The following is a 27,987-nucleotide window of genomic DNA, read 5'->3' as shown; positions in this document are numbered from 1 at the left end:
TCTTGGCAATTTTAGATTTAAAAATAGTCTCTTGTTATGGGTGGAAAGAAGAATTTCTTATTTTTATATATTAGAGAACCGTCACAACAGATTATTGCTTCAGTTGAAAAGAATATGTTGGACTTAATTCTTTTACTGCAAGTGACATTAAAATACCAAAGCAAATTGACATGCAAGAATTTGAAAAACTATGCATTTTTTACCCAACTTGAACCCTTTATTTGTACCCCGTCTGCAAAACATTTTTTCTTAGTTGCTTCTGCCTTTTATTCAAATGCTTCCACTACACCTGACAATTAGAACCATTACTCTAAATAGTTCCATAACCTTACTTCTCTACCATCATACTTGAAATGATTGAGTTTTGCTGAAAAATAACATTGTAACTTGGCAATTGAAGATATTTGGACTATACCATTGGGAGTATGACATATTAGTCCATAGCCCGTTATTTATCTTCTTTGTACTAAAAACGACTATTTTAGAATGTTGTTGCTCTTAACAAATGACTTGTCTTCCACGGGAGAGAGAAACTTACCACCTACTGCAAAGAAAGCATACAACATGAAGACTGAAAACATGCACGTTTAATCAGTCAGACCTATCTGACTTTAAGACTCAAATCTGGCACCCACTTTCTTTGCAGTCCAAAAACCTAAAATTTCTGACCACCAGTTTATTCATTTGAAAATGTGAAAATAAGATTTTCATATTGGTATGCTATTAAATTAAATAATACATGTAGACCCACATAAAATGCTCATTAAGCAATAATGTTATCACATTGTTATTATTGTACAAGAATATTGAGTCTACTGGTCAAGAATTTCCTCCACTTCTCACAATGCTGCTTACAAAAACTGTCTTTATTTATAACCACTCTTAACTCCTTTCCTTTTGCGCAAAACTGCCCTCTTTGGCTCTTCTGTTTCCAACGCATACTATATTGCTCCATAAATTGATTTCTTAGAGCTATTCTTGTTTGACTCACACTATTTTCACCTAGACCAAGGTAGTAGCTTCCTGACTCTTGTTTTTTCTTTTCTATCCTCCACAAACTCCTTAAAACTATTAAAGACCAGCTTCTACTGTCCCAATGACACATCCTAAACATACTGTCCAAGGCTGCCTATTATTATCTTCTCCCTAATTCTCTAACATCTTCTAAAAATCATAATCAGAATCACTCCCCTTTGGTAGCATTAGATCAACCTGCTCATATATTCATACCTTTGCTGAAAATATCCTTTTACTCATCTATTGTCCACATCCCTAATTTCTATGTAGTGCCAGACTTCTCTTCTTTAGAATGCTTTCTGGGACCCCTACTAGACAGAGTTAAGTTCTCTTCTTTTATAATAGTAGTGTTAATACTTTTGAGGTAGTATTATATTATTTCCCCCTTTGCCTGTGTCTAATTCACACAGCAGATTGATTCTGTGTCTTTTGCTCCAGGAAAGGAGTACAAGCACTTGGAAATCTGAAAAAGCATGCAGTTTTTCCAAACACCCAAGCAAGGGGAAATGAAATAATTCAAGGGATAAACAAAGTTTTTGGAGAAATTAGTTATGAAATAGATTTAAAACACATCTGTTGGAGCAGAGAGGCAGGGAGTTGAAGTAAATGAGTTTAAGAGCATAGACAGAGTGCTTTGCATCTTAATTTTTTTTAACTACCCAAGGAACTTGAGTGATCATGTGACTAGCAACCAGAATTGTATCAGTGGTGAATCCTGTGTTCTGAACCTGAAGACACTGTATTTACTTCTTATGCTTTGCTATTTAGAAAATGCTATTAATATTGGTATAAGTCCTCAAAAGAGAAAAAAAAGTTTTAAAAATAACTGATATGATATTTTTAAACTTTCTCATGGAAGACTCGTGCTTCATATATGGTAATAAGTTGATTCTTAGAAAATAAGGTTCTCTTTTATTTCCTATGCAAAAGTTTGTTGAAGAAATTAATGAACTAGTCAGTACTCTCAACCATAGAGGGGTTTTGGGAAGAAAAAATTGTTAAACATTGACTCTGTTTAGATTTATGCCAAAACTAAGAATTTAGCTTTGCTGGAGCTGGCTTATACTGGTTTATGAGAGCTGGCTGCCCACATCTCTTCTTAAATTCAGATGTGAGGTCTTGTTTGTAGCTTCAAATCAGACACAGTGGGAGTATTTTACAACACAGAAACCAGAGAATGCTACAAACAGTGCCTTTTGTTACACACTAATCACTACATCACTGATTATGGCTCAGGGCCAGAAAAACTCAGGAATTTAAAGGATCTTTCCCAAAAACTGATGTTAAGGCAACTATTATAAATATGGCTCTTAAAAAAATCTGACATTGTTTCTAATGCATTAGGTATGAAGAAAATGTGGAGTAAAAATAAACAGTCACACATCAAAAATTATAAATTTGAGGGAAAAATGAGACATCATTTAGTCCGGCACTCTGTAGAAATCCTGGATTTTTTACTTTTTCCTTACTGGATGTCAGAGAGACTAAGGGAAGCCATATCTGGTACTCACTCTCACCCCTGCTTTAATCAGAATGGTGACACTTTGGATTATTTTATGTATTGGGCTTTTGCACTAGATTTTTTTTCTTAGCTATAATTTTCAAGTTTGAACTATGTACACACACACACACACACACACACACACACACACACACGCATACATGCCTACCTACATCTGCTAGAGTGGTATTTAAGATTGTGATTGAGTGCATTGTTTCAGTAATTAAGTTCACTGGCAACATTTAAAGTCACTTCCAGTTATGTACATTCTACAAAAAAATTCATAAAAATAAATATTACTCAATTGAAAATCCCAGCTTACTTTTTGGATATGGACAAACTGATTCTAAAGTTTATATGGCAAAGCAAAAGATTTAGACGATCTGATAGAATATTGAAGAAGAAGACAGTCAGGCATATTGAGCTATTTGACTTCAATATGTACTTTAAAGCTGCAGTAGTCAAGACAGTATGGTGCTGGAAAGACAAAGAAAGAGTGATGGAACAGAGTACAGAGCCCAGAAACAGACCCACACCATTAGAGTTTACTGATCTCTGACAAAAAAAGCAAAGCTAATTAAATGAAGAGAGGATATTCTTGTCAACAAATGGTGCTGAAGCACTGGATATCCATACTAAAAAAAGGGAAGGGAAGGGGAAGGAGAAGCGGAAGGGGAAGGGGAAAAGGAAGGGGAAAGGGAAGGGAAATGAAAGAAAGGAGAAGAAAGGGAAAGAGAGAAAGGAAAGAAGACAAATCTAGTCACAGACCTTACATAATTCAAAGAAAAATATTCAGCTTGAATCACAAGTTTAAATGCAATATGCAAAACTATAAAACTCCTAGATGATCTATTTGGAGGACATCTAGGAGGCTGAGTTTGGTGAAGACATTGTAGTTACAATAACAAAGGACAATAAGTGAAAGGAAAAATTGATGAGTTGGGCTTAATTATAATTAAAAATTTCTCTGCAAAAATCACTGTCATGAGATTGAGAAGATATACTACAGATTGGGAGAAAATATTTGCAAAGACACATCTGATAACAGACTAGTACATAAAACATACAAATTCTTAAACCTTCGCAATAAAAATGGGTAAATACTAAAAGCAACACCTCAGTGAAGATGATTTGCAAATGGTAAACAAACATGAAAATATGCTCAATCAATCTTATGATTATGGAATTGCAAATTAAAACTTCAAGATACCACAACTACCTAACTGAATGGTAAAAATCCAAAACATTGCAGACACTAACTACTGATGAGGATATAGAGCAATGAAAAACTCTCATTCATTGCTGGTGGGAATGCAAAATAGAACAGTCACTTTGGAAGACAGTTTGGCAGTTTCTTATAAAACTAAATATGACCTTGCCACCAAAATGTAGTAACAATAGTACATTTTGGTATTTACCTAATGAACAGAAACTCTATGTCTTACACAAAAACCTGTACATAAATATTTATAGCAACTCACTTTATTTACAATGCCAATCTAAGAAGCAACTAAGATGCCCTTCAGTAGGTGAATGGATAAATAAACCATGTTAATCCATACAATGGGATATTTTCCAGCAGTTAAGAGAAATTAGCTATGAAGCCAGACATAGACATGGAGGGATTTTAAATGTATATCATTAAATGAAATAAGTCCATGATAAAAGCCTACATATTATATAATTCCAACTTTATGATATTTTAGAAAAGGCAAAACTATTATAGAGTCATTAAATATATCAGCGATTGCTGAGGGTTCAGGGTAACGGAGGGATTGACTAGAGCTCATAATCTGGAAAAATTGATTCGTGCATATTAACGATGTACCACACTAATTCAGAGTGTTAATGATGGGGGAAGTTGTGTGTTTATGTGGGAAGGGAATATATGGGATCTCTGTACTTTCCATTCAGTTTGGCTGTGAACATTATATTGCTCTAAAAAAGTCTCTTAATTTAAAAAAGTAAATATCATTGTATTACACTTTATCATAAAGAAAAAATACATTTCTTCTAAAATTAAATGCATGTTTGCATTTTGATACTTAATTTCTTTGGAAAATCTAATTCTTTATGAAAATCATAGTTTTAATGACTAATATTTACTTTTTAATTTAATAAACTATTTGGTTTCAATTTTACTCTAATAAAGGGAAAAATATATTATAAAAAGATAATTTACTAGAGTTGATTTTAAAGTTAAAACTTAAAAATATAATATTCCTTTTCTAGCAGCCATTTATTTTTATAATTATAACAGAAATTACTGTATCTTCATTAAAAAATATATTAACCATATTGCTGTACTGACTCTAACAATAAACATTATAGTCTGAAATTTGGCTGGACAAATCTATGCATCTATTACAATGCTTGACCTTCACTTAAACATTTTTAAAATGCTGTTTAATATTTTTAAATCATTGCATAAAATGCCTTTCTTATTTGAGAATATCTACCTACTATTTCAAATTTTAATAAGAAATAAGATATTTTTTAAGTGTTGGGTTTATTCCAAAGCCTGAAATATTTTAAGTCTCTCAGATGATTTAGCATATGCCTTTTCTCTCATTGCATAGATTTATATAAAATAAAATGCTATTTTTATTTATGTTAATTGGTTTATTTTCTTATTTATTATCTAGATCAACATGGTTTATAGAGGAGAGTGGCAGCTAACTATTGAGCAAAACAATTTACTTTTTTCTGAATGTCACTCAAATAATTTACTGAATTAAAACATTTTAGAACAAATATTTTGTTTCTAATATTCACAAATCTTAGTTATCTAAAAGAAGACCTTAAATATCATAAATTCACATATGGTCTATGTGTCTTTCTGTCTCTATATCTACCAATCTATTTATAATGTTATAGTTCTAAGGGAAACAGTGAAATTTCTTTGGCTTCTAACCAACTTATCATCTAAATAAGTACTTTGAGCTAAAGTGTATAATGATAAGTATGACTAATTTTTCAATGGGATGGAGATATTAAGATAATTAGAGAAATCACCACTTTAGATAGAACTTAGAAAGGAAACAATTAATAATTAGAAAAACTGTTGTGGAATTTGTTATCAAGGTTACACGTTGAGGTTGGAAAGAGTGTTAAGATTGTATCACACTCTGTTCTGCTTTCAGAATTATCACACTTCAGTTGAGAACATCAAATAAGAAATAACTGTTTCCATATTAGGTACTGATCTCAAATCACTTAACTTCTTGAAATGACACATCAAAAATTATATCCCCTAGCAAACATTCATTAACATGAAAAGAAATTATAACTTGAATGGATGCAAATTACCTGGATCTCTGGCTTTTTTCTACTTATTATTTTCATACTGGCCTCTTCTTAAAAAAACAAAAACAAACAAACAAACAAAAACACACCTTCATCTGTTGCAGAATTACATGAAGAAGCTTGCAGAAGCAATGGATTGTCAAAAATAAGGTAGAAAAGAAGGGTTCAAACTCACTGAACTACAGATTATGTGACTGTTCAAAAGGATTGTCGTTCAAGAGTAGCACACTGGGCAAACTTTCAGTCAGACAGCCTTTTTTGACCGACTTTGCAAAACAGCAGCAGGAAACACACATCCCAATTATTACAGGTCATGAAAAGATCATACTGTGCTCAATCTTCTGTGGGCATTCCCGTATTTACTTGAACTGCCCCTTGCCATAAAGTTTGTGAGGTTTGAATGCATTTTTGTTAGAATTTACAGTGTGCAACAGGAAATTGTTATTTTTTATGTAATAGAGAGTTTCACAATTTTTCCATTTGTGGGTAGCAAAACATCACCAAAATATTATAGTTAATTCTAAATCAAAATATATAATTGTATAATGTAATTTTGAATTTTTCCTTCTTTCTTTTTTTCTTTTTGCAGCTGAAAGAAATTCTTATACAGTGAATGTCCATGAAAATTTTTAGAGTATATTTTGGGAACACACATGCTGTAACACTCCCCTAAATGCATTTCCAATGCCTATAATAATAACAAGAGCTGTAGAGGCAGTCATTTATTTAATTCAGTGATTCTAAGTCAATATGTTCTATGTACCAAAACTGTAATAAGTGATAATTCTTAATAACAGTAATAAATACATTCATTAAGCAGATATTCTATACCAGGAATTTTCAGTGCATCATTCAATTTAATATTCTTAACAACCACATGATATTATTACTACGATAATTATTACTATCTTCATTTTACATATTCATGGAAGTAATAGTTACTGAGTTCCTACTATGTTTTAGTTAAATGGGAAAACTGAAGTTCAGAGATTTTTAACTAACTTGCCTAAAAATTATACTTGTAGTCAAAATACAAATAGAGGATTCTGATTTTTAAACCCAAATTGTAAAAACCCATTGGAAGTAATGGCAAAAACCCAATTACTTTTGCACCATATTAGCATGAAACAAAAAGCAAATCAAAGTCTTAGAAGAGTAATTTAGAAAATCAAAGTCAAAATTCTCCTGTATTTTGCATAGCTGAGGCTATTTCTAGAGTATGTAAATATGATTTAAATTAGAGAAGTATATGATTGTTCAAGGAAGGTGAACTATAAATACTAGACATTATAGAGAAAACTTACTAAATATACTCACCATACAGTAGCTTTCATTAGAACTGCATTTTGCTGAGCATTATTAAATTAAAGGATTTTTTGGATGAGAGCAAATCCAAAGATAAAGTGCCGGTTACCTCTTATTTTACTACTAGAACAGAAGGCCCAAAGGGATTGAAGCCTGGCTGAGGTCACACCAGAGTGTAATGGAAAAGCAAAGACTCAAATTCTGTTCTATGACCAAAATCTGTTATTCTTTTTAACAAATAATTGTGAACATAATACTTACATTTTGTACTTTAACATAAAACATTTTATGAGCTAATGAGCACCTCAAATAACTTGATGCTTTAAAAACAACAATATATCAATATTCCACAATAGTACTTAAAGACAGCTAACTTCAAAATCTGGTTCTTTCCTCCCTCTTTTATTATTGTTTTAAATCCTGCATCTGTCTCTATTCCATGCCCTGTATATCCTCTTATCAGCCATTGGACTCTTAACTCATTCTTTAAACAAAACTTCAATTGTTTGTATTACATGGTACATTGTTTGTGAGGTCTCACATTATCTCAATCTCCTTTGTGCCCTTAAATGTCCCCCTATATCTTAGCCTCTCTACTTAAGCATGTTCAAGTCCTGTCCTATGCTCTTTGTAAGCCACTTGAAGAGTCAAATGTCAATGATTGTTCTTTTTATGTATCCTATACCAACCAACATACCACCTTGCTCATAAAAATAATTGTATTTTATTAAAATTAAAGTTTATTTCAATTTAGATCCACTCTATACATATCAGCTGATATATTAGATATACATATAGACAAGAATATAAATATATATTTTAAGATAATTATATTCATTATTGAGAATCTGATAATGCCATCTTAGAATAATAGGGAATTATTTTGCTGTTGCTTGATATGTTTAATCTTTTAATATTTTATCTCTCTTTAAATTTGTGGAAGTTTTGTAATGCTCTGAAGGAATAATACTTATAAAATATGAACTTGTTGAATATATAATCCTTTTGGGGAACAAATGCTATTTTATCAAGCTATAAGGTACCAGGATATAAGTTCTTGATTAAATTTCATTTAGTGTGTTATCTGACTGAATGTACTTAGAAGAAATCTTTGACACGTTGATCAGATTAAATTGATTTAATCTCAGCTGAAACTTAAGTTCGGCATTAGTCATGGATAATTACTGTCAGAAAGGGTATGTTCTAGCTATTCATTTACATAATATGAGCTTTCTTTGGATTGCATATGAATTAATTAAATTTCCTTTAATTGTAGCAGTTGCATGCAACACACAGCTTCTAGCTAGTGTAAAATAGTTCATTAACTTCTACAAAATGGAAAATATCCTAATTCAAATCTCTGAACTAGAGTACACGCTTTAAGAGAAAGGATTTAAGAGAAAATATGAGAAATATTGTGACCAACATATGTATGGTAGATATGACATGTTATAGTGGAGCATTCCTCTAAAACTGGGAAATTACACTGATTCAGAAAGCTACCTCAATTTGTGACTAAAAAGTAAAATGATCAGACTTTTAAAACATTAGCACATTCTTCAATTCTAAAATAAACAAAACACTCTCTTGAAAAATCTTAACTCATTGTTTGACAGTAAAAAAAAGACATAAAATTATACAAAATATAAGTATGTGAATCAAATTTCTCTATTATAATGGCAGCCCCATTTAGACTCTATAAACATTAAATCAACAATTTGCTTAATTCAATACTGGCATAAGGACGGGGAAATATTTTTCTATTTCAAAATCAGTATTTTTATACTTTACATTAAAGTATTCTACTTTATTTTATAGTAATAATTGATGTAATTTTGGACTTTCTTTTAGCACATTAATTTTTTTGAACGTTCAGATAAATTAAATTTAACGGAGTTTGTTTGCACAAAGAACAATTCAGCAATCTGGCAGCACTCAGGACCAGAAGAGATTCAGAAAGCTCCACCTAGCGGTGAGCTATTATAGGTCAAACACAGAACCAAAGTAAATGAAGGACCTGCTTGGCTACCACCAGGCATCTATGTTATTTGGCCATGGTTGGATGAAGCATTTGCCTTTTTTGGAACTGATCTGATAAATTGGCTTCCTGTGATTGGCTGAAACCTGGTTGTTTATTACAAAAATATATTCCTAAAATTAGTTTTGGCTTGTTTACATACTGATAAGTTAGGGTACAGTTTCTTACTTAGGAACTCAAAATACAGAGACAGCTTCAAGCTAATGGACTCCTGCTTATTTAATTTAGCATATCGAACATTAAAAAGCAATCAAGTAAAAATAGCAAAACTTGCCCAATACCATGTCAACCTTGCTAATCAACTATGTTCATTTTTAAATTTCTTTTCCTAGTATCTTCCAAATAATTGCATTATTTTATAAGGTTTTGATTATAGCATTAGCTTCTCATCTTTTTCCACTTAAGAGCATTTTAAAATTATTCACCTAGTCTTTCCCTTAGTGTTATGTATTTTAATTATGAGTTAGGATTTCAGTAAGTCAGTGCACTAAAGTTTGGTCCTGGAAGCAGCAATATCATCATCACCTGGGAACTTGTTAGAAATATAAATCTTGGACTAGACTCGAGATCTACTGAATCAGAAATTCTGGGGTGAGGTGGAGAAAATAATTTGTATATTAATAACTTCTCTGGGTGATTGTAAGCATGCCAGAATTCAAGAACTACTGAATTACATAAATTTTCCAAAATTGATTTTTGTACAAATTTTTTAAATTTTAATTTCAGGGGTACATGTACAGGTTTGTTACATAAGCAAACGGGAGTCATGAGAATTTATTATACAGATTATTTCATCACCCAGGTATTAAAATATTTCAGTGAGTTATCAACATTTAAAATAACATTGGAGATACATCGGAAATATCTTTTCAATAAATTATTTTTCCATCTATTTGTTTTAAATTTCATGGAATGCTTCATCAATAATTATAGTATTTTATCAAAGAGTGAAATAGTTTGAAATTTTTTACAAGTAGATTTGTTCTAATTTTCACTGCTATCAGAAAATCTAAATTAGTTTTTTAAAAAATATGCCATTGGTAGTGTTGATCTTTTTGTGTAATTTTAATTTTGCTGATTTAAATTCCATTAGAAAATTCATGCATAAATATGAAAATAAAATTAATGTATGAGCTTCCTTTAAAAAAGAACTAAATTGATTAAATACATTTCCATTCACATATTTATGTTCTTATCAAAACCAATTTTTGAAGAGCTGATAATAATAATAAGTAACACTTACAAGGAGTTTTATATGTGCCAATTGCAACCCTCTAATCTTGACAAAACTATGGGGATACAGTATTGTTATCCCTATTTTACAAATGAGGAACCTGAGTTATATCTGAGTTATAGATGTGTTAAGTAGCCACCTGGGGCCCTAAAGCTTGCAACTAGGAATTTAAACTCTGGATCAGAATCCATGTTCTTAATTATTATGATGTTGTTATGTAGCGACGGCTTAAACAAACAGCTGAAAATATTAATATATACTAAATACTCAAAAAATTACTATAAGTAATGCTTGTAACCTTTCAAATATTTACTTTCTTTTTTGCAATACATAAGTGTCATTGATGCTAAATATATATATACATGTATATGTGTATACATATGTGTATACATATCTATGTGTATGTATGTGCATATGTATATTCAATTTACTGCCATTTTTCATTTTCTAAAATTCTCAAAGCTAAATCTGCCTAGAGAAGCATAAGGAATTGAAGTTGCTAATTTCAGCCTTAGTACAAGACTGCTGGATTCACTTAAACGTTTCTGATGCAAATTGGGTTTATTAGACTATATAAGTAACAAGAAAATATAATTCTTCATGATTTGTTGATTTAATCATGATATGCATCAGTGATTGTCAGGTGGCAAAGGGCAAAACAAGAAAGGATAATTATATCAAACAGTTTTCAAGAGACAGTTATTTTCCACTCCTGTCTCGTTACATTTTCTGCCTTGTATATATACATTTACTTTCTGCTATCTACAATTCTGTTACTGTAAAAGCTAACATTTATGAAACATCTATCATGTGCCAAGGATGTGCTTTCTATGGATTATTACGTGTAATAGTTTGAACAACTCTAGAGATGGTCCATACTATTATTCCCATATTACAGATGGGACAACTTGGCACAAGGAAGGAATTTATCCAAAACATAAAGCTAGTAAATGGTCAAGCCAGGATTTGGTGTCAGGCAGTTTAGCTTTACAGACCTTGTCACTAAGTACTACACTCCTCTGGGGAGGGAGAAGAGAGCTCAAGGAGAGGAGAGGAAGAAGGGAAGAATGCTGAAAGCATTTTGAGAAAGTTCGTGTGCAGTTATTTATGTAAGCATCTCCACCACTGAAAATTGAGCCCTGAATACATGATACTATGCTTTTCTTAGAACACTTGTTTTCCATTTGAGACTCTGAAATGCATATATTATTTGGACAAATGAACCAAAAGTTTTTCAATTTTTTTTTTTAATTCTTCAGGATTTATGATTCAGGATGGCCCTTTTGGATCTTGTGAAAATAAGTACTGTGGTTTGGGAAGACACTGTGTTATCGGCAGAGAGACCGGGCAAGCAGAATGTGCCTGCATGGACCTTTGCAAACGGCACTACAAACCTGTGTGTGGATCTGATGGAGAATTCTATGAAAACCACTGTGAAGTGCACAGAGCTGCTTGCCTGAAAAAAGAAAAGATTACCATTGTTCACAATGAAGACTGCTTCTTTAAAGGTAAATGCAGGGTGAACTTTAAGTGTCACCCCACTCTATTTCTTTTCTTTCTCAACTAGTGCCTTTAAGATTAAACGCTAGCAATTGTATATCAGCAAGGGTCTAAAAAGGAAAAGAAAAACAAAATAGCCTAAGTACTCCACTAAGTAGCAGTGTGTGGAAATTTACATGGAAACAGTTCTGATATTCAGTTATAAGAATAAAGCTGGCCAAAATATGACTCAAAATTTAATATAGATTTCAGCATTGCACCATATGGCTTCCCAATCATGAATTATCTTAGGGACACAGGGTGGCCAATTCAGTCTACAGGCCAAATTCAACCAGTAAAAAGCACTTGGAGTGGAATTGAGGGACTAGTGAGTGCCAAGCCATGCTGTGATAACATTTCATTCCTTCCTGATTAAAAATGATGGTTTCAGTTTGCACTACGTAATTCAAATTATATGGAACCAGTAGATGCCCACTGAAATAACTAGAAGAACTCATGCTAAATCTCATTAGTGAATCAGAGATAACCATGGTTTAAAAATATTAAAGTACTGGTATTCACTTTCCTGCATTTGAAAATCATTCATTTATAGAAAAGTACTGAATTTGTAATTCATTATTTTTACATGCCATATAAATAAATCATTGAACAGTTTTAACATCATTCAATTTTTATACATTTATTTGTTGTTTTCTTGTTCATGCTGTTGGAAATATTTTCTCATTTATAGTCATGACTCAGTCTGAAATTCTAGAGTTAAATGTGTAGAACTTCCATCAATAACTAATCTGATTTCTAATCTTTGGTCAGTGCCAAGTCTCAGTTTTTCAGAATATTTCTGAAATGTATTTATACTTAAAAACCTATTTAATATTTTTATTCCTAGCTTAAATGTATGGCTGAAAAATATTTTTATTATACTCCACTCATCCACCTTTTAAGGTAAATTGAATAATTAAAAATTATCCTTTTTCAAACTTACTCTAACACAATATTATTTCCGACGTGATTTAAAAATGACATGTAGAGCTTTTCAGATGATGCAAGATGCAATGCTCTGTTATTGTTGCTGCTAGAAATCCTTTAACACATTTGAAGTAAAACCAGGATAATTTACTTACCATAGTGTACTGTGTGCCTCTTATATACATGTGCAGAGAATTTTATGACAGTAAATTCCCTTCTTTTATCAAAACAATAACAGATACTTCGATTTCAAGTTTAGTTCAATTCCCTTTTCTATGAATTCTATTTTACAAATACTTAATGTTTGTAAAATATTAGAGAATTTTTTTTCTGTCATTTTGACACAAGATGGTACAGTGGAAATTATACTATTGCACTGATACCTGACACTATGAAATTATGTACATAATATATAATATGTAACTATTCAAATATTTTAACTTAGCATCATATTCTCTAATTGAAGATTTGTTCACCTGACATCCATATGGAAATACATAATATTAAATATCATGTGGGGGTCAGCACAGTGGCTCACGCCTGTAATCCCAGCACTTTCGGAGGCCGAGGTGGGCAGATCACCTGAGGTCAGGAGTTCATAACGAGTCTGGCCAATATGATGAAACCCCGTCTCTACAAAAATACAAAAATTAGCTGGACATGATGGTGGGTGCCTGTAATCCCAGCTACTCTGGAGGCTGAGGTAGGAGAATCTCTTGAACCCAGGAGGCGGAGTTTGCAGCGAGCTGAGATTGTGCCACTGCACTTCAGCCTAGGCAACAGAGAGAGACTCTGTCTCAAAAAAACAAGTAAATAAACATATATAAATATCATGTGGGAAAAATAGTTTGGTGTATTTAATGTTCTGTTTTGTAGCTGTATGCTTAGGCATAATACCATTCAATGTCAGGATAAGATAGGTGAACAATAGATTGATTTTATTATAAAGTAAACATATAAAATAATGGTTTGAAGAACTTCAGTCTTATACTAAACATATTTATTAGATCTATTGTTACTTAAAAATACTTTCTCATCATGTGTAGTATTAAAATTTCATTTCTACTGTCTGGGTAATTTACCAAGGGTTAGCATATTTTCCAGGTCTCAGAAATTATGGATCTTTTTTTCACTTAGGTACTTAACTTGGTGTTTTGCCTAATATACAACTAACTCATAAAATGACTTTATTTCATCAGAAGGAAGTAAATAATATCAACCAAAACAATAAATTGCCTGTCTTATTAGTGTGCATTGGGCCAAGTTTTGATTGTAAAAGAAGATTCTGTAAAGCTGAGGCCTGATATTAATTTGATAGCTAAAATTAATCTTATAATTGTGAATTATATTTTTTGTGGAGTTTCAGCAAGTTATATTGCTTGCTATAGTGGCCTAGTGGGAGAAGCAAATCAAAATATTAGCTTAAAGAACTGCAAAACTGTATATTCATTTAGATATTTTTTAAAGAAAAAAATGAAAAGGTAAATTAAAAAAAACAGAAAATATATTTGCTACTTTTAGATTTTTAAAAAGTGATTGTGAAAACCTTAGAATGTTAAAAAACTGTTGGCCAAATCCAGTTCACAATCTGTATTTTTCTGTAAAGTTTTATTGAAATACAGCTACACCCATTGGGAAAGGAGAGTTGAGTAGTTGCAATAGAGATCTTACGACCTCTAAATGCCAAATGTCTTCTTATGTGGATCTTTTCAGAAAAAGTTTGCTAACCCCCTGCTGTAAAAGATTTTTGGTACTTTAAAATTCATTTAAAAAATTAGTAGCAGATCTTTACTCTTCTGTATCTTCTTGACTATCTTGATGAATACAGAGACCTACATATGTGGTAAAATTAAGTAGAATTAAATATATATGCAAATGGTGGAAATAAAACAGGAAGTCTTAGTAAGACCTAGGGATAGTGGTAAAGTCAATATCCTGGTTAGGATATTGTACTCTAATAATACAAAATATTACCTTTAAGAGAAGCTGAGTAAAGATACATGGGATATGTCTGTATTATTTCTGACAAATGCATCTCATGAAGAAAATTTTAATTAAAAATTCCTGGAAAAATATTGGAAGATACGTAAAAGTTTTTAAAGAAAGCAAGATTTGCATTATTCCTTACTGATTTGCACTTTAAGGTAAGTCCTGTTTGTTTATATCAGATTTATATTTGGCATTTATGTTTAAACTTATTAAGGCCGGGCGCAGTGGCTCACACCTGAAATCCCAGGACTTTGGGAGGTTGAGGTGGGTGGATCACGAGGTCAGGAGTTCAAGACCAGCTTGACCAACTTGGTGAAACCCTGTGCCTACTAAAAAAATACAAAAAAATTTGCTGGGTGTGGTGGCAGGCGCCTGTAATCCCAGCTATTTGGGAGGCTGAGGCAGAGAACTGGTTGAACCTGGGAGGTGGAGGTTGCAGTTGCAGCGAGTGGAGATCATGCCACTGCACTTCAGCCTGGGTGGCAGAGCAAGACTCTGTCTCAAGAAAAAAAAATATTAAAATAATTCATATTTGTAGAATGGGGTGTATTGATGCATTGTTTTAAAGTTAAAATCTGTGTTAAAAATCTACATTTCTATATAAAGTATTTTTATGTATACCTATACCTGTATATCAGCTTTCTATTACTTGAGTTACATATTGAAATGACTCTGTGGTAATCTCAACATTTTTTATCACTATTGACTTTTAAATATACATGTAAATTTACCAAGAACTTTTTAGTGATTTGTGATTTGTAGAACTATAGATAAAATAAACAATATACCTATGAATATAATATTTTTCTAATTTATTCCTATTCACATTTATTTGATCATGAAATAGCTGGCTATAATCGGATATAGAATATTGTAGTATTTGTTTATTGGCATCAGATACTTTGTGATGATGCTCAACGTAACATAAAACATTGTATTTTTATAAAATGCCTAGCTGTTCATTTTTGTGATGAGACAGTTCTGCCTTAAAGTCATTTCCCTCACAAAGGGCTTTCTAACTGCAGCAATTCACAACATCCCTTAAAGCAAGCACAATTTCCTCTCACCCTGGCATCTGGTCATTCCCTCATACAAAACATCTATACTACTGAGAGTATAGATGTAAACTGGAGTAAGAAACTCAAGATATAACCTATGCCAAAATGAACAGGGATTTAAACCTTTTACGAGAGTCAATTGAACAGAAACCCTTCTGCTATTTACTGTGCTGAGAATAAAACTGCCATAAAGGCAAATGTTCTGTGCACTTAAATGTGCATCGCAAACAATAACAACTTGAGAAATATGGTTGTCACAGCTATCTGTGCACGATTAGCATGAGATCTGACATTGTTTCCATTTTTGAGACATAATCTGAACAGACTTTTGTATTACATATTTACATTAGTTATTTTACCTGATTTTTTATTTTCTTCTTTCTTTTTTTTTTAAAGAAGGAATTTGTAGATTTTAGGCTAACAAACTGGCTGCCAGATATATTTTAAAATATATTAGTAAATGTCATGTGCTAATCCACGTTTTTTTTGTTTTTTTTTTTTAAGTAAGGGCACCTTTGTAAAGCTTCTGTTTTATGTTAACACAGCCTTTTATACCGTTTAAACAAAAATAGCAGCCTGAATAAATCTATATACACTGAAAAATGATATCCAGATTTTTGTTTGTTTGTTCTGTTTTTTTAGTCAGTACTAGCCAACTGAAACCGCAGGTTGATGATGAAATACATGATTTGGACAATAAGAAATGTAGGTAAACTTTTTTGAGGCCAGAATACTGGCACACAGTGTTTCCAGTTCCTCTGAATTCACTTAGTACCCACAACATCAAAACCAATTTTATTAATCCTTTATGTTTGGCACATCTATGTTAACCTTTTTTAATTTGGTGGTGTGAAACCTTACATATTTGATATGTTTACCTGCCATTTATAAATACATAGTAGATATATGATAAATGTTTTATATATGTATAATAAAATAATCTAAAAGAGGTGATTAATACTTAGGCAGACTCGTCAATCATTTTGGGATTTTGGGATATTAGACATTAGGACTATTCAACAAATGTTACCAGAGAGTGGGAAGGTAGGAGAAAGGGAGACAAATGGACAAATGAAAAAGAAAAGAAGAGAGACAGGTAGGGAAAGGTGAGGGGGATTATGAGGGGAAGAGATACAAAGAATGCCAGCAGGAGTAGAGATAATAATAACAAATTGAGTATTATTTATCTCAAAACACTTTCATAAATGTTAAATTATTAATTAATCATTTTAACAAGCCAATATACTATAGTGAAGGCAACAAACTTACAGTTTTAAAAATGGCCTGTCAACATTCTTACAGTAAGTTAACCTGAACTGGGACAGGAACCAAGGGCGGAGGCTTCCCATTTAGTGCATGTTTGTTCCAAATATGTCTGCCTAAGGCTACAATATTGTAATATCTCACTTGCCTATGTTTCTTAATACATTTTACTTTTAATAGTGATTTCTTTTTTTTTTTTTTTTGATGCAAATTGTCCTGGTGTTTTTATTCTTGCCTTGGTTTGAAAATTCTCCCACATAGAAATTGTCTATGTGTCTACATGTGAGATATATAGAGATGTATCTCTATATATATCTTTTTTTTTTTTCTTTTTTAACTTGACATCATTTAGAAGCAACCTGCCATCTATGGTATTGGTGAAGATTAAATCATGCATTTAACGTAGTTAGTGACCAACAGAGGAACATAATAAGAAATTATTATTGGGTTTAAGACTAGAACTTTAGTAAATGACACATTTGATTATAATAAATTTTCAGACTTGAGTTTGTGAAGTCATACATATTTTCTTTTGAGTTTATATTGGGTTATAGTCTTATATCTGGTCAAATTAACATAGAAATGAGTTTACAAGATTATAATAGGCTAATTGGTGGTGGTCAATTTTCTGATTTTAGATAATTATATTTAAAGAAAAAATAACTACAGTGAGTTTGGAAATATATTTGTTATTGAGTGACATTTGTAAAAGTTTAACTCCTTGTCATCTTTCTTACTGATGATTTATTGCAGGTTAATTTTGTTTATCTTTTATGACAAATAGAATATCTATCAGATCTATAACTTAATATTATTTTACCACCCCACTACATTTCCCCCCTAAAATAATTTTAGTGATTATGCAGTGGGTTTGCTACTGCATTTAATTTCTGTCAAATTTTCCCCTGTAACGTATATATAAGAATTAACTTTAACATTCAAATACTTAGATAGTCTTATCTTGTTTTTATACATTTTCATGCTGTTTCTTTTTTCTTAGTTTCAAGATGTGAAATATGTGTTTGAGCTTACTATTTTATTTTGTGTTTTTTTATGGAAGTATGGATATTCCACTACTAGTCATGGGCACAATAGTCAAAAGCGACAGAAAAAATCAAGAATATTTCGTCAGTTCAAATAGTTTTTCTTCTACTTTGTCTCTCTCATAGCACAAAGTAGAATGGAATTTTACATGGAATTCTGGGAGATACAATTCAAGTTGTGATTTGGGTGGGGACACAGCTAAACCATATCATTCCACCCTTGGTCCCTCCAAATCTCATGTTCTCACATTTCAAAATGAACCATGCTGTCCCAACAGTCTCCCGAAGTTTTAACTAATTTCAGCATTAACCCAAAAGTCCACAGTCCAAAGTCTCATCTGAAACAAGGCAAATTCCTTCCACCTATGAGCCTGTGAAATCAAATGCAAGCTAGTTCCTTCCTAGATACAATGGGGGTACAGGTATTGGGGTAAATACAGCCATTCCAAGTGGGAGAAATTGGCCAAAACCAAGGCGTTACAGGGCCCTAGCAAGTCCAAAATCCAGCAGGGCAGACAAATTTTAAATATCCAAAATGATCTCCTTTGACTCCAGGTCTCACATCCAGGCAGGTTCCCATGGTCTTGGGTAGCTCTGCCACTGTGGTTTTACAAGGTACAGACTCCCTCCTGGCTGCTTTCATGGCTGGCATTGGGTATCTGTGGCTATTCCAGGTGCACAGTGCAAGCTGTCAGTGGATCTACCATCCGAGGGTCTGGAAGACAGTGGCCCTCTTCTCACAGCTCCACTAGGTGGTGCTTCAGTAGGGACTCTATGTCGGGGCTTTGACCCCACAGTTTTCTTCCACACTGCACTAGCAGAAGTTCTTCATGAGGGCTCCGCCCCCACAGCAAACTTTTGCTTGGGCATCCAGGCGTTTCCATACATCTTCTGAAATCTAGATGGAGGTTCCCAAACCTCAATTCTTGACTTCTGTGCACACACAGGCTCAATACCACATGGAAGCTGCCAAGGCTTGGGGCTTCTACCCTCTGAAGTCACAGTCCAAGCTGTATCTTGGCCCCTTTCAGCCATGGCTGGAGTGACTGGGACACAGGGCACCATGTCCGTAGGCTGCACATAACACAGTGACCCTGGACCCAGCCCACCAAACCACTTTTTCTTCCTGGGCCTACAGGCCTGTGATGGAAGGGGCTGCCATGAAGGTCTCTGACATGGCCCGGAGACATTTTCCCCGTGGTCTTGGAGTTTAACATTAGGCTGCTTGCTACTTATGCTAATTTCTGTAGCTGGCTTGAATTTCTCCTAAAAAATGCATTTTACTTTTCTACTGCATTGTCAGGCTGAAAATTTTCTGAACTTTTATGCTCTGTTTCCCTTTTAAAATGGAATGCTTTTAATGGCACCTAAGTCAGCTCTTGAATGCTTTTCTGCTTAGAAATTTTTTCCACCAGATACCCTAAATCATCTCTTTCAAGTTCAGAGTTCTGCAAATCTCTGGGGCAGGGGCATAGTGCCACCAGTCTCTTTGCTAAAACATAAAAAGAGTCACCTTTGCTCCAACTACCAAGAATTTTCTCATCTCCATCTGAGACCACCTCAGTCTGGATCTTATTGTTCATATCATTATCAGCATTTTTGTCAAAGCCATTCAGAAGTCTTTAGGAGGTTCCAAACTTTCCCACATTTTCCTGTCTTCTTCTTAACCCTCCAAACTGTTCCAACCTCTGCCTGTTACCCAGTTTCAAGGTCATTTCCACATTTTCAGGTAGCTTTTCAGCCATGCACTACTCTACTGGTACCAATTTACCATATTAGCTCATTTTCACACTGTTGATGAAGACATACCTGAGACTGGGAAGAAAAAGAGGTTAATTGGACTTAACAGTTCCACATGGATGGGAGGCCTCAGAATCATGGCAGGAGGTAAAAGGCACTTCTTACATGATGGTGGCAAGAGAAAAATGAGGAAGAAGCAAAAGCACAACCCCCTAATAAACCCGTCAGATCTTGTGAGACCTATTCACTATCATGAGAATAGCACAGGAAAGACTGGCCCCCATGATTCAATTACTTTCCTCTGGGTCCCTCCAACAACATGTGGGAATTCTGGGAGATACAATTCAAGTTGAGATTTGGATGGGGACACAATCAAACCATATCACCTCCCATAGACATTTCACTTATCATATTCATTTTCTCAGTATCCTCTTGTCAAATGCTGAATGCAATATTTCTGTAACTTATAAAATATTGAAAAGCAAAGAATGCCTTTTACAATTTTTTTCAATATAATTGATTTTTCTTCTATATTTCTGTGCAAAAACACAGTGATAAAAAAACTTTTCATTGATTACATTCAGAATATGTAATTGAGGATAAAATGTTCTAGAAAATACAGTTGAAAAGTGTTCTCTATTAGTCTGATTTATATTTCACTTCTGAAATTCTTTCTGAAGAGCACCCACAGATATTTCAGAGAGCATAGGAAAACTTATTGATAAAAATTTTAAAACCAAATGAGAAAAGTGAAAAGCTTTGTATCTTATCACCCAGATAGTTATGTGAAAAAAGTGTTTGGATGGAATTACATTAAATAAAGGAAATTCTGGACTTTCCAGAATGATGAAAAAAGCATTAATAATTAACAATATTGCTCTTTTCATACAGGTTAAGCAAAGTTTAGAAAACCGTCTTCAAATCAATTTTTTAAAAATTTAATTTAATGCAGTAATATGCTAACTGTTTTAGTTTAAGACATCATATCATCTAGCTAGAAATTATTTATCGGCCCTCTGGTTGCAATAAAGCATTCATATATTGACTGCTATGTGTTCCAGCAGAAGCTTCACATGTCATGTCTTTCTTTCTTTACGTGACAATCACTTTAAGAACTTGTTTCTTTAAGTGCCTTTAGTCAGTAGGTGAATTTCTAGTAGTTAGTACAATATCTCTCCAAAAGCCCCCCTGAACATGCATTGTAATCACATTTTTTCAATGCTTTTTGCTCATCACCATAGCTAAAGAGCACACAAATGATTGCCAAAGTTCTTGAGTAGATGTACTCTCCAGTCCAAGATGAAATAAAGTCTTCAATATGTAGAAACAATATTGAACCATAATTAAGTTATAATTTGAATATGTACCCTGAATAAGATGTTTGGCTCCAAATCTCCTCACAATTATACACGTAGAGAACAATTTATAGAGAAAAGACTATTAACAGATAGTTCTAGCATAAAACTTTGTGTTAAGGGTGGAGATACTGAATGGAAATTTTCACTTTGCTTATTTCTAACATAAATTAATAATGACTTTCAAAAATCCATAATAATTTTATATAGAGATGTAATATACAAAGTGATATCATGGTTGATTCAAACAGCTGATACTTATTTCCAAAGCTTCTTTTCCAATTACTGTGATTTGAAGTTCACAGGTAAAAGTGTGGAAATACATCTGTAAGTAATGTTTAAAGGATGAGGATAACAACTTGGTTGCTATCAAGTGACAGATCAGGAAAAACATCAAAATGTGGCAGTCAATTCATAATTTATATTTGAGTTCAGAATCATACATTAAGAATTGTGGCAGATTTATAGAAAAAATAAATAAAGTGTTTTCCTTGTAGTCCGGTTAAGTGGAAAAAATTTGCCAAAGCTGGACATAAATTATTTCTATGTTTAGATTGTATTAGAATTCATTAGTATGAAGAAGCAAGCTGGAAGAGGGAAGGTCGATTTGGGCCTTTTTGTGATTGTCCAAAAGAGATATAGAGATGATGACAATTTCATTTAAGATGACGGAAGTGCCACTGATAAAATGTTTTCAGACTATCTGACCTAATTTGCCACAGATTGAGTATGGAGTTCATGGTAATTAAAGAAACTAGCTAAGCAAACAGAAGATTGGGGAGCTATTTACTGAAATGCAAAACACTGGAATCTCCTTGTTAATGTATGCAGGGAGAGAATATATGCAGGTATATGGTGATTTCAGATTAGTCTTTTAGACAAGCAAAAGAAAGTGTCATTTGTGCAGTTGGATATTTGTGTAGAAATCAATACAGTTTGGATCAGGAAGGCATATATTTAGGAGCTGTAAGTATGACAATAAAGGGAAAATGCCAAGGGACTGTATAGTTAGGATAAAGTAAAGAAATAGTGCAGATTGAGAAGAATGAAGAGTTGAGGATGGAACTCTGGTGCACTTCAATCTTCAGAGGTCATGAAGAAAAGCAGAAGCAAGCACAGGAGACAGATGCATAGCCACCAGTGTTGCAGAAGAAGAACCAAGGCAAGGAAAAAAAGTTGTAAGGAGAATGGAAGATTGGGCTGAATTAATTGCTGCTGAAATCAAGTATGATGAAGATTTGAGAAATGAGCATTGATTTGGAAACTTTAAGGCCACGGTTAACTTTTGGTAAAACAGAAAATAAGAGCTGAGGAAATGAGAGACCAAGATCATTAGAAAATTTTTATTCTAAAAAAATTATTCCCATCCACCTCTTCCTCCTGATAACTACACACATATATTCAATGTTCAGTGTTCAGTATTCAATATATGTGTGTAATTGTCAGGAGGGAGAGGTGGATGGGAATAAGCAAACATAGAAGGAAAACTTATCCAGCAAGAGGAACAGGGCAATTGCAGGAGTAGAGCCTCTGGATGTGGTAGAGAGGATGAGACCCAATACACAAGTGGCAGATTTAGCTTTCGATGAGAGCATGGCTTATTCCTTCATTAAACAGAAAAAAAAAGGAAAAACAAGATTGGATGCAGGTAGCTGAGTATATTTCATGGTATAAATATATCTTATTCTCATCAGATTGCTTATATTTTTCTCAAAGAAATAAGAAATGAAGCATCAGTTGCAAGTAACAGAGAAGGTTTGGGAAATTTTAGGAGAGAAAAAAATACGAGATAACAGAGAAGAAGAAAAGACTGCTGGTGTAGTGTAGGAATTCTAGCAGTGCTGAGGGAGTATGATATTGCTGTTCACAAAGTTAAAGTCACAATAGACTTTCATGGTGGTGGTCTTGTCTCCAAATAGAGTTAGCTGCTTAGATTAATGCACTGAGTAATTGAAGAATTCGTTTTAACCAGGAGTTTTATTTTTCTAGGAAGAAAATCTAATTAAAGAAAGGATCGAAAGCCCTATTTTTCATCTCTCATAGGGGCAGTATTATTTTGTTATGTCTGCTTTATTGTAGAGAGTCTAGGATCCAGAGAGCTCCTGATGGAGATCTTCAGCCTCAGCTTGTGTATGGACCAAAATGAACTCCCCAGCCAACTCTACATCCTGGAAATTTTATGACATATTTTTGAGATAACTTCTTAATGCTGGCATTCAATTTACATCTGCACCTCTTAGTTAAACCATTAGTAATGGATTCTACTTAGGCTGGTAAACCAGGACACACCTTTCCTGGGTATTTGGAAAGCATATAGACATACTGTTGAATTTCAATGTGTTTTCCATTTCCGGTCAATGAGCAGTCACTAAAGTAGGCATAGGACAAATTACACAAACTTTGTTTATTTATGACAAAAAAGGAGATTGACAACTCTTCAAAACATGGTATGGATGAACAGTTACCTTGAAACATATCTAATACTATATCACTTTATCACTAATTCAGTAGGCAAGCTATAAGTAAACATTATTGAGACTAGCCATTGTTCTGTGGTTAAACTTTGGCAAATGAAACTGCTTTGAGATAAACAAAGTGTATAAAGTTTTGGGCAGCTAAAACATTTTCAACTTAATTTTTCTAAGTTACACATATTTTAATTTTGTGTATGTTTTAATCCATCAGGCTTGTAGTCATGGAATACAGATTGACTTAGTCAATGTGATATTTGCAGGGTCATTGGCATTTACTTTATATTTTTAATAAATTTTTTCCTAAAATAAAAGAAAGTGCTATTTTAAAAATTGAGAAACATAGATGAACATTGAATTAATTGAAAGAAATAATATTATATCTTAATTTTATAAATTGATTATTTTATAAATGCTCAAAATGCTACATGCTTGTCAAAAAGATTTTAGGTAGTAATTCATGTAATATATCTAGAAAGATAAAATATGTTCATATGTGTATCATGGACAGATATGTATGAACAAATATGTTTTTTTTAATTATTCACTGATAATCATGCATTGGAACTAATCAGGTGGCGGATCTATTCTTAACGTTCTCTGCAAAGATAGAAATAGAACACGGTCTTAGTTTTCCCAAATTGGTAGAGGTGAGTGGTGAGATAAATCAATTCATGGCCAATGATATATATTTTTTTCCATTGCAGGAGACTCTCATTCTTTAAGTTTAGATTAACATCGGTCCCTGATATTCAGGGACATTGAAATCATTCTATGTCAAAACAAACCTATCTGCCTTTTGTAAATGAAACTTGTTCCCCGTAGTATATATGTGCCATGTTATATCCAATCATTATTCATGGACATCCAATTTTTTCTTTTGCCAGTTTATTATTACTAAGTGTGAGATGTTAAAAGATGGAGCAGAGATCCATGAGAACCATATATATAGCAGCAAACGAGGTGCTTAAGAAAACAACAGCATAGATGTTAGAACTCAAAAAGAATGTGTGGAGAATTAATTACACCTTTTGTCATGCACGTTACCCTCCTGCAGCTTTGAAAGATACTGCATATTGTTTTAATAAGTAGGCAGTCTGCCTTAAAAAGTCCTCATCATCAACCTTACTAAGTTTACTCTGAAAACTTAGAGAGATGCTGTTCACTGACTCTGACTTTCAGACAGTAAGCGGTAGTATCAGCACCCGTGTATACAGAAGTTTATACACACATTAAAAAATTTAGAAAACCGTGTCTGGTGAATAGCAGATTTTGACTACAGTGAATATTGTAAGGAGGAAAACTTCTGGAACTTCTCATTTGCATTGTATCTGTCTGGTCATTGTGCATTTATCTAGTCCCAAAGGCAGAATATTAACCATACAGCTGTAGCCTTGAGGTGGAGTTTTTATGCCCATTAAACCCATAATGTCTTTTGCATATCCTCACATTTACATATTTTCAAAATAAAATCGTGTGTGTTAATTCCCTGTATAAGGCCATAGAACCGATTCTTGTTTAACTTTTACTTGAAAAAGGCATATAGACCCATATCAATTGCACTTTTAGTGAAACATAAAAGAGCATGTAAGTTTGTATAGAGTGTTTTCCATATTCAGAATAATAACTATGGCATTTAGCTGTGATGACAGTCTGCAAAACATTAGAGTGGGATTTGGGGATTTAATTAAATTTATGTCAAAATTACTTTAAAATCCTAGGGAAAAATATGCCTGAGTAACATAGCACATGTTTTGGCCTTTAAAGATTTTAACAAGTGGAAACATTTACACGACACATTGGCACAATCTCTGTAGCTCAAAAATAACTAGTGTATCACACAGCAACAGCTTTGTTCATTAATTCCATAGTAAGTATGCATACCAACCTCCGTATAAATTTGTTACTGCTGTGTCTACATCTACTGGAAGCAGCAGGCATGGAAACAAATTCCATTTAAATATATCTATAAATTTGTAAAATAAAGAGTATGTCATGCCCTTTCCATGTAATTCTAATTATTTCAGCAACAGGAACATAAAATAAATAAATGAAGAAAGAAATACAAATCTTATCTAGACATCTAGACATTATTGTATGAGCAATATTTGCTGTATTTGACTCCAGGTCATCATAAATATTTATAAAACTTTCTTCCAAATACTTGCCTTTGTTATTCAGAGGCAAATCCCTCCCTCACTTCAGTTTCCCCCTCACCAAAGAGGAACCATTTCATCCGTCTTTGAGACTTAAAAGCAGTAACCCTGACAGACGTACATCCTTGCAGAGTGGTTTTTTGAAGAGGCTGGGCAGGGATGCCATTTATAACCAAATCTACTGACTTCTTTTTTTTAAAGAAAAATTTAAGACTCAACTGTTGGCCGGGCGCGGTGGCTCACGCCTGTAATCCCAGCACTTTGGGAGGCCGAGGCGGGCGGATCACAAGGTCAGGAGATCGAGACCACGGTGAAACCCCGTCTCTACTAAAAATACAAAAAATTAGCCGGGCGCGGTTGTGGGCGCCTGTAGCTACTCGGGAGGCTGAGGCAGGAGAATGGCGTGAACCCGGGAGGCGGAGCTTGCAGTGAGCCGAGATCGCGCCACTGCACTCCAGCCTGGGCTGGGCGACAGAGCGAGACTCCATCTCAAAAAAAAAAAAAAAAAAAAAAAAAAAGACTCAACTGTTAAGCACATAAAAAGCAGCCATTTTCCAACCTCGTTTCCAATCAAATTAGAGCAACTGAACAATTTTAGCGAGCCTCTAGCTATTTCAAAACATATCTTTTCACGAAACTACTTGCCCTGAATCTTGTTCTGGTCATTCCAATGGTGCCATTGTTCCTACCTCTGGAGACTGGTGAATTTCTTTACTTTAACCACCAATAACTAGTACTAAAGAAAGAAAGTATGGTTATTATTCCTGATATCAGTGAAAATTTGATTCCAACTGGTTTCTTGTAATTTTCATGGGAGACTTAGGTGTGTCTTTTTTCAGGGCACTCAAGTCTCTTTCCCACTCTTCTATCCTAAAATTTCTGTCTTTTATAGTCACTTGGGAGTTTGGAAGTTTTGATTCTGAGAACTTACCACAGATTGAAACATATTGCACATTAACTTCAGAATTCGTATGTCAAAATCATAGATTAAAACATTGCTGCTTAAAGGTGGGGCCCAGAGAAGCTTCCAGGCTTAGCCACGTACTGAATCAGAAGCCCCATACTGGTCCGAAGAAATCGTTCTCGCGAATCTGTCCTCTCTTCCGCTTAGTTGCACTTTGAATGTTCAGGGTCTTCTGTCAAGCAATCTCAGTTAGGGCCCTACTGGTCTGATTCTCAGAGTTTCCTTAGCTTTGAACATCAGTGGCAAAGGTTATGCTCTTTATTCTTACCTACTTGTGAGTACCCAGAGTCTTCACATCAACAGAATAAAACCAGTATTTTGTTTCTTGAATTTTTTTTTCTAAGCAAATAAATAAATAAATGAACACATATTCACAAAATTTGGTCATAATCGTTTTCCAAAATAAAAAGTGGCTCATCATCTGCTTTATAGTGATATTTTTTAAAGAGGCCATTCAAGGAACTTTTCTTTGAACACAGAACATCTGCAATGTGGTAATAACGTCTCTAGGTAAGCATAGAAGTTCAGTTACTTTTAACTAAACATCAACTATAACATATGAAGTGCCTTGCAGATATAGTCTATTGTCAAGCAAAGACAATATTGTCCAACATTGTTTATGAAATAGTATATAAATTAAATCATTTTTAAAATTTCAAAGAAGCTATAATGTGAAAGAACATCTATAAAATAAAATTATTTAGCAAACTGATAATTTTTCCTAATTTACGTTAGTATAAAGTGTGTTTTTATATATTAGGTTTGTTAAAGCATAATATCTTCCAACTGCCCTTTTATATGATAGTTTTACAATGATAAATTCATGATATTAGGCTTGTTAAAGCATAATGTCTCCAACTGCCCATTTATATGATAGGTGTATAATAATAAATTCATGATGTTAGGCAAGATTTAGGTAATTCATAAATATACATTTAAAAATATACATATACATAGATTTACATGAAACTTAATAGTAATATTATTAAGTTTTATTTTCTCAAATATTATAACAACATACCAATGACTTTTTTAAAAGCCTGGCATTCATGTTACACTGATATGTCTTCATAGTTGACTG

The 27,987-nt window shown here is 33.3% G+C and overlaps 1 protein-coding gene across 1 annotated transcript in view; it reads left to right on the top strand.

Annotated features, from left to right (window-relative positions):
* FSTL5 (follistatin like 5) overlaps window positions 1–27,987 on the top strand; it is an 810,882-nt gene that overhangs the window by 253,909 nt on the left and 528,986 nt on the right. The window contains exon 4 of the mRNA XM_015139434.3: window positions 11,661–11,909. Coding sequence (XP_014994920.3) covers window positions 11,661–11,909 — 249 coding nt within the window. The remainder of the gene's footprint in view (window positions 1–11,660; window positions 11,910–27,987) is intronic.

This window comes from Macaca mulatta, chromosome 5 (assembly GCF_049350105.2).
Source record: "Macaca mulatta isolate MMU2019108-1 chromosome 5, T2T-MMU8v2.0, whole genome shotgun sequence".
Lineage (NCBI taxonomy): Eukaryota > Metazoa > Chordata > Mammalia > Primates > Cercopithecidae > Macaca > Macaca mulatta.
Note: the sequence above shows the minus strand (reverse complement) of the source record. Positions and strands in the feature narration are given on the sequence as shown.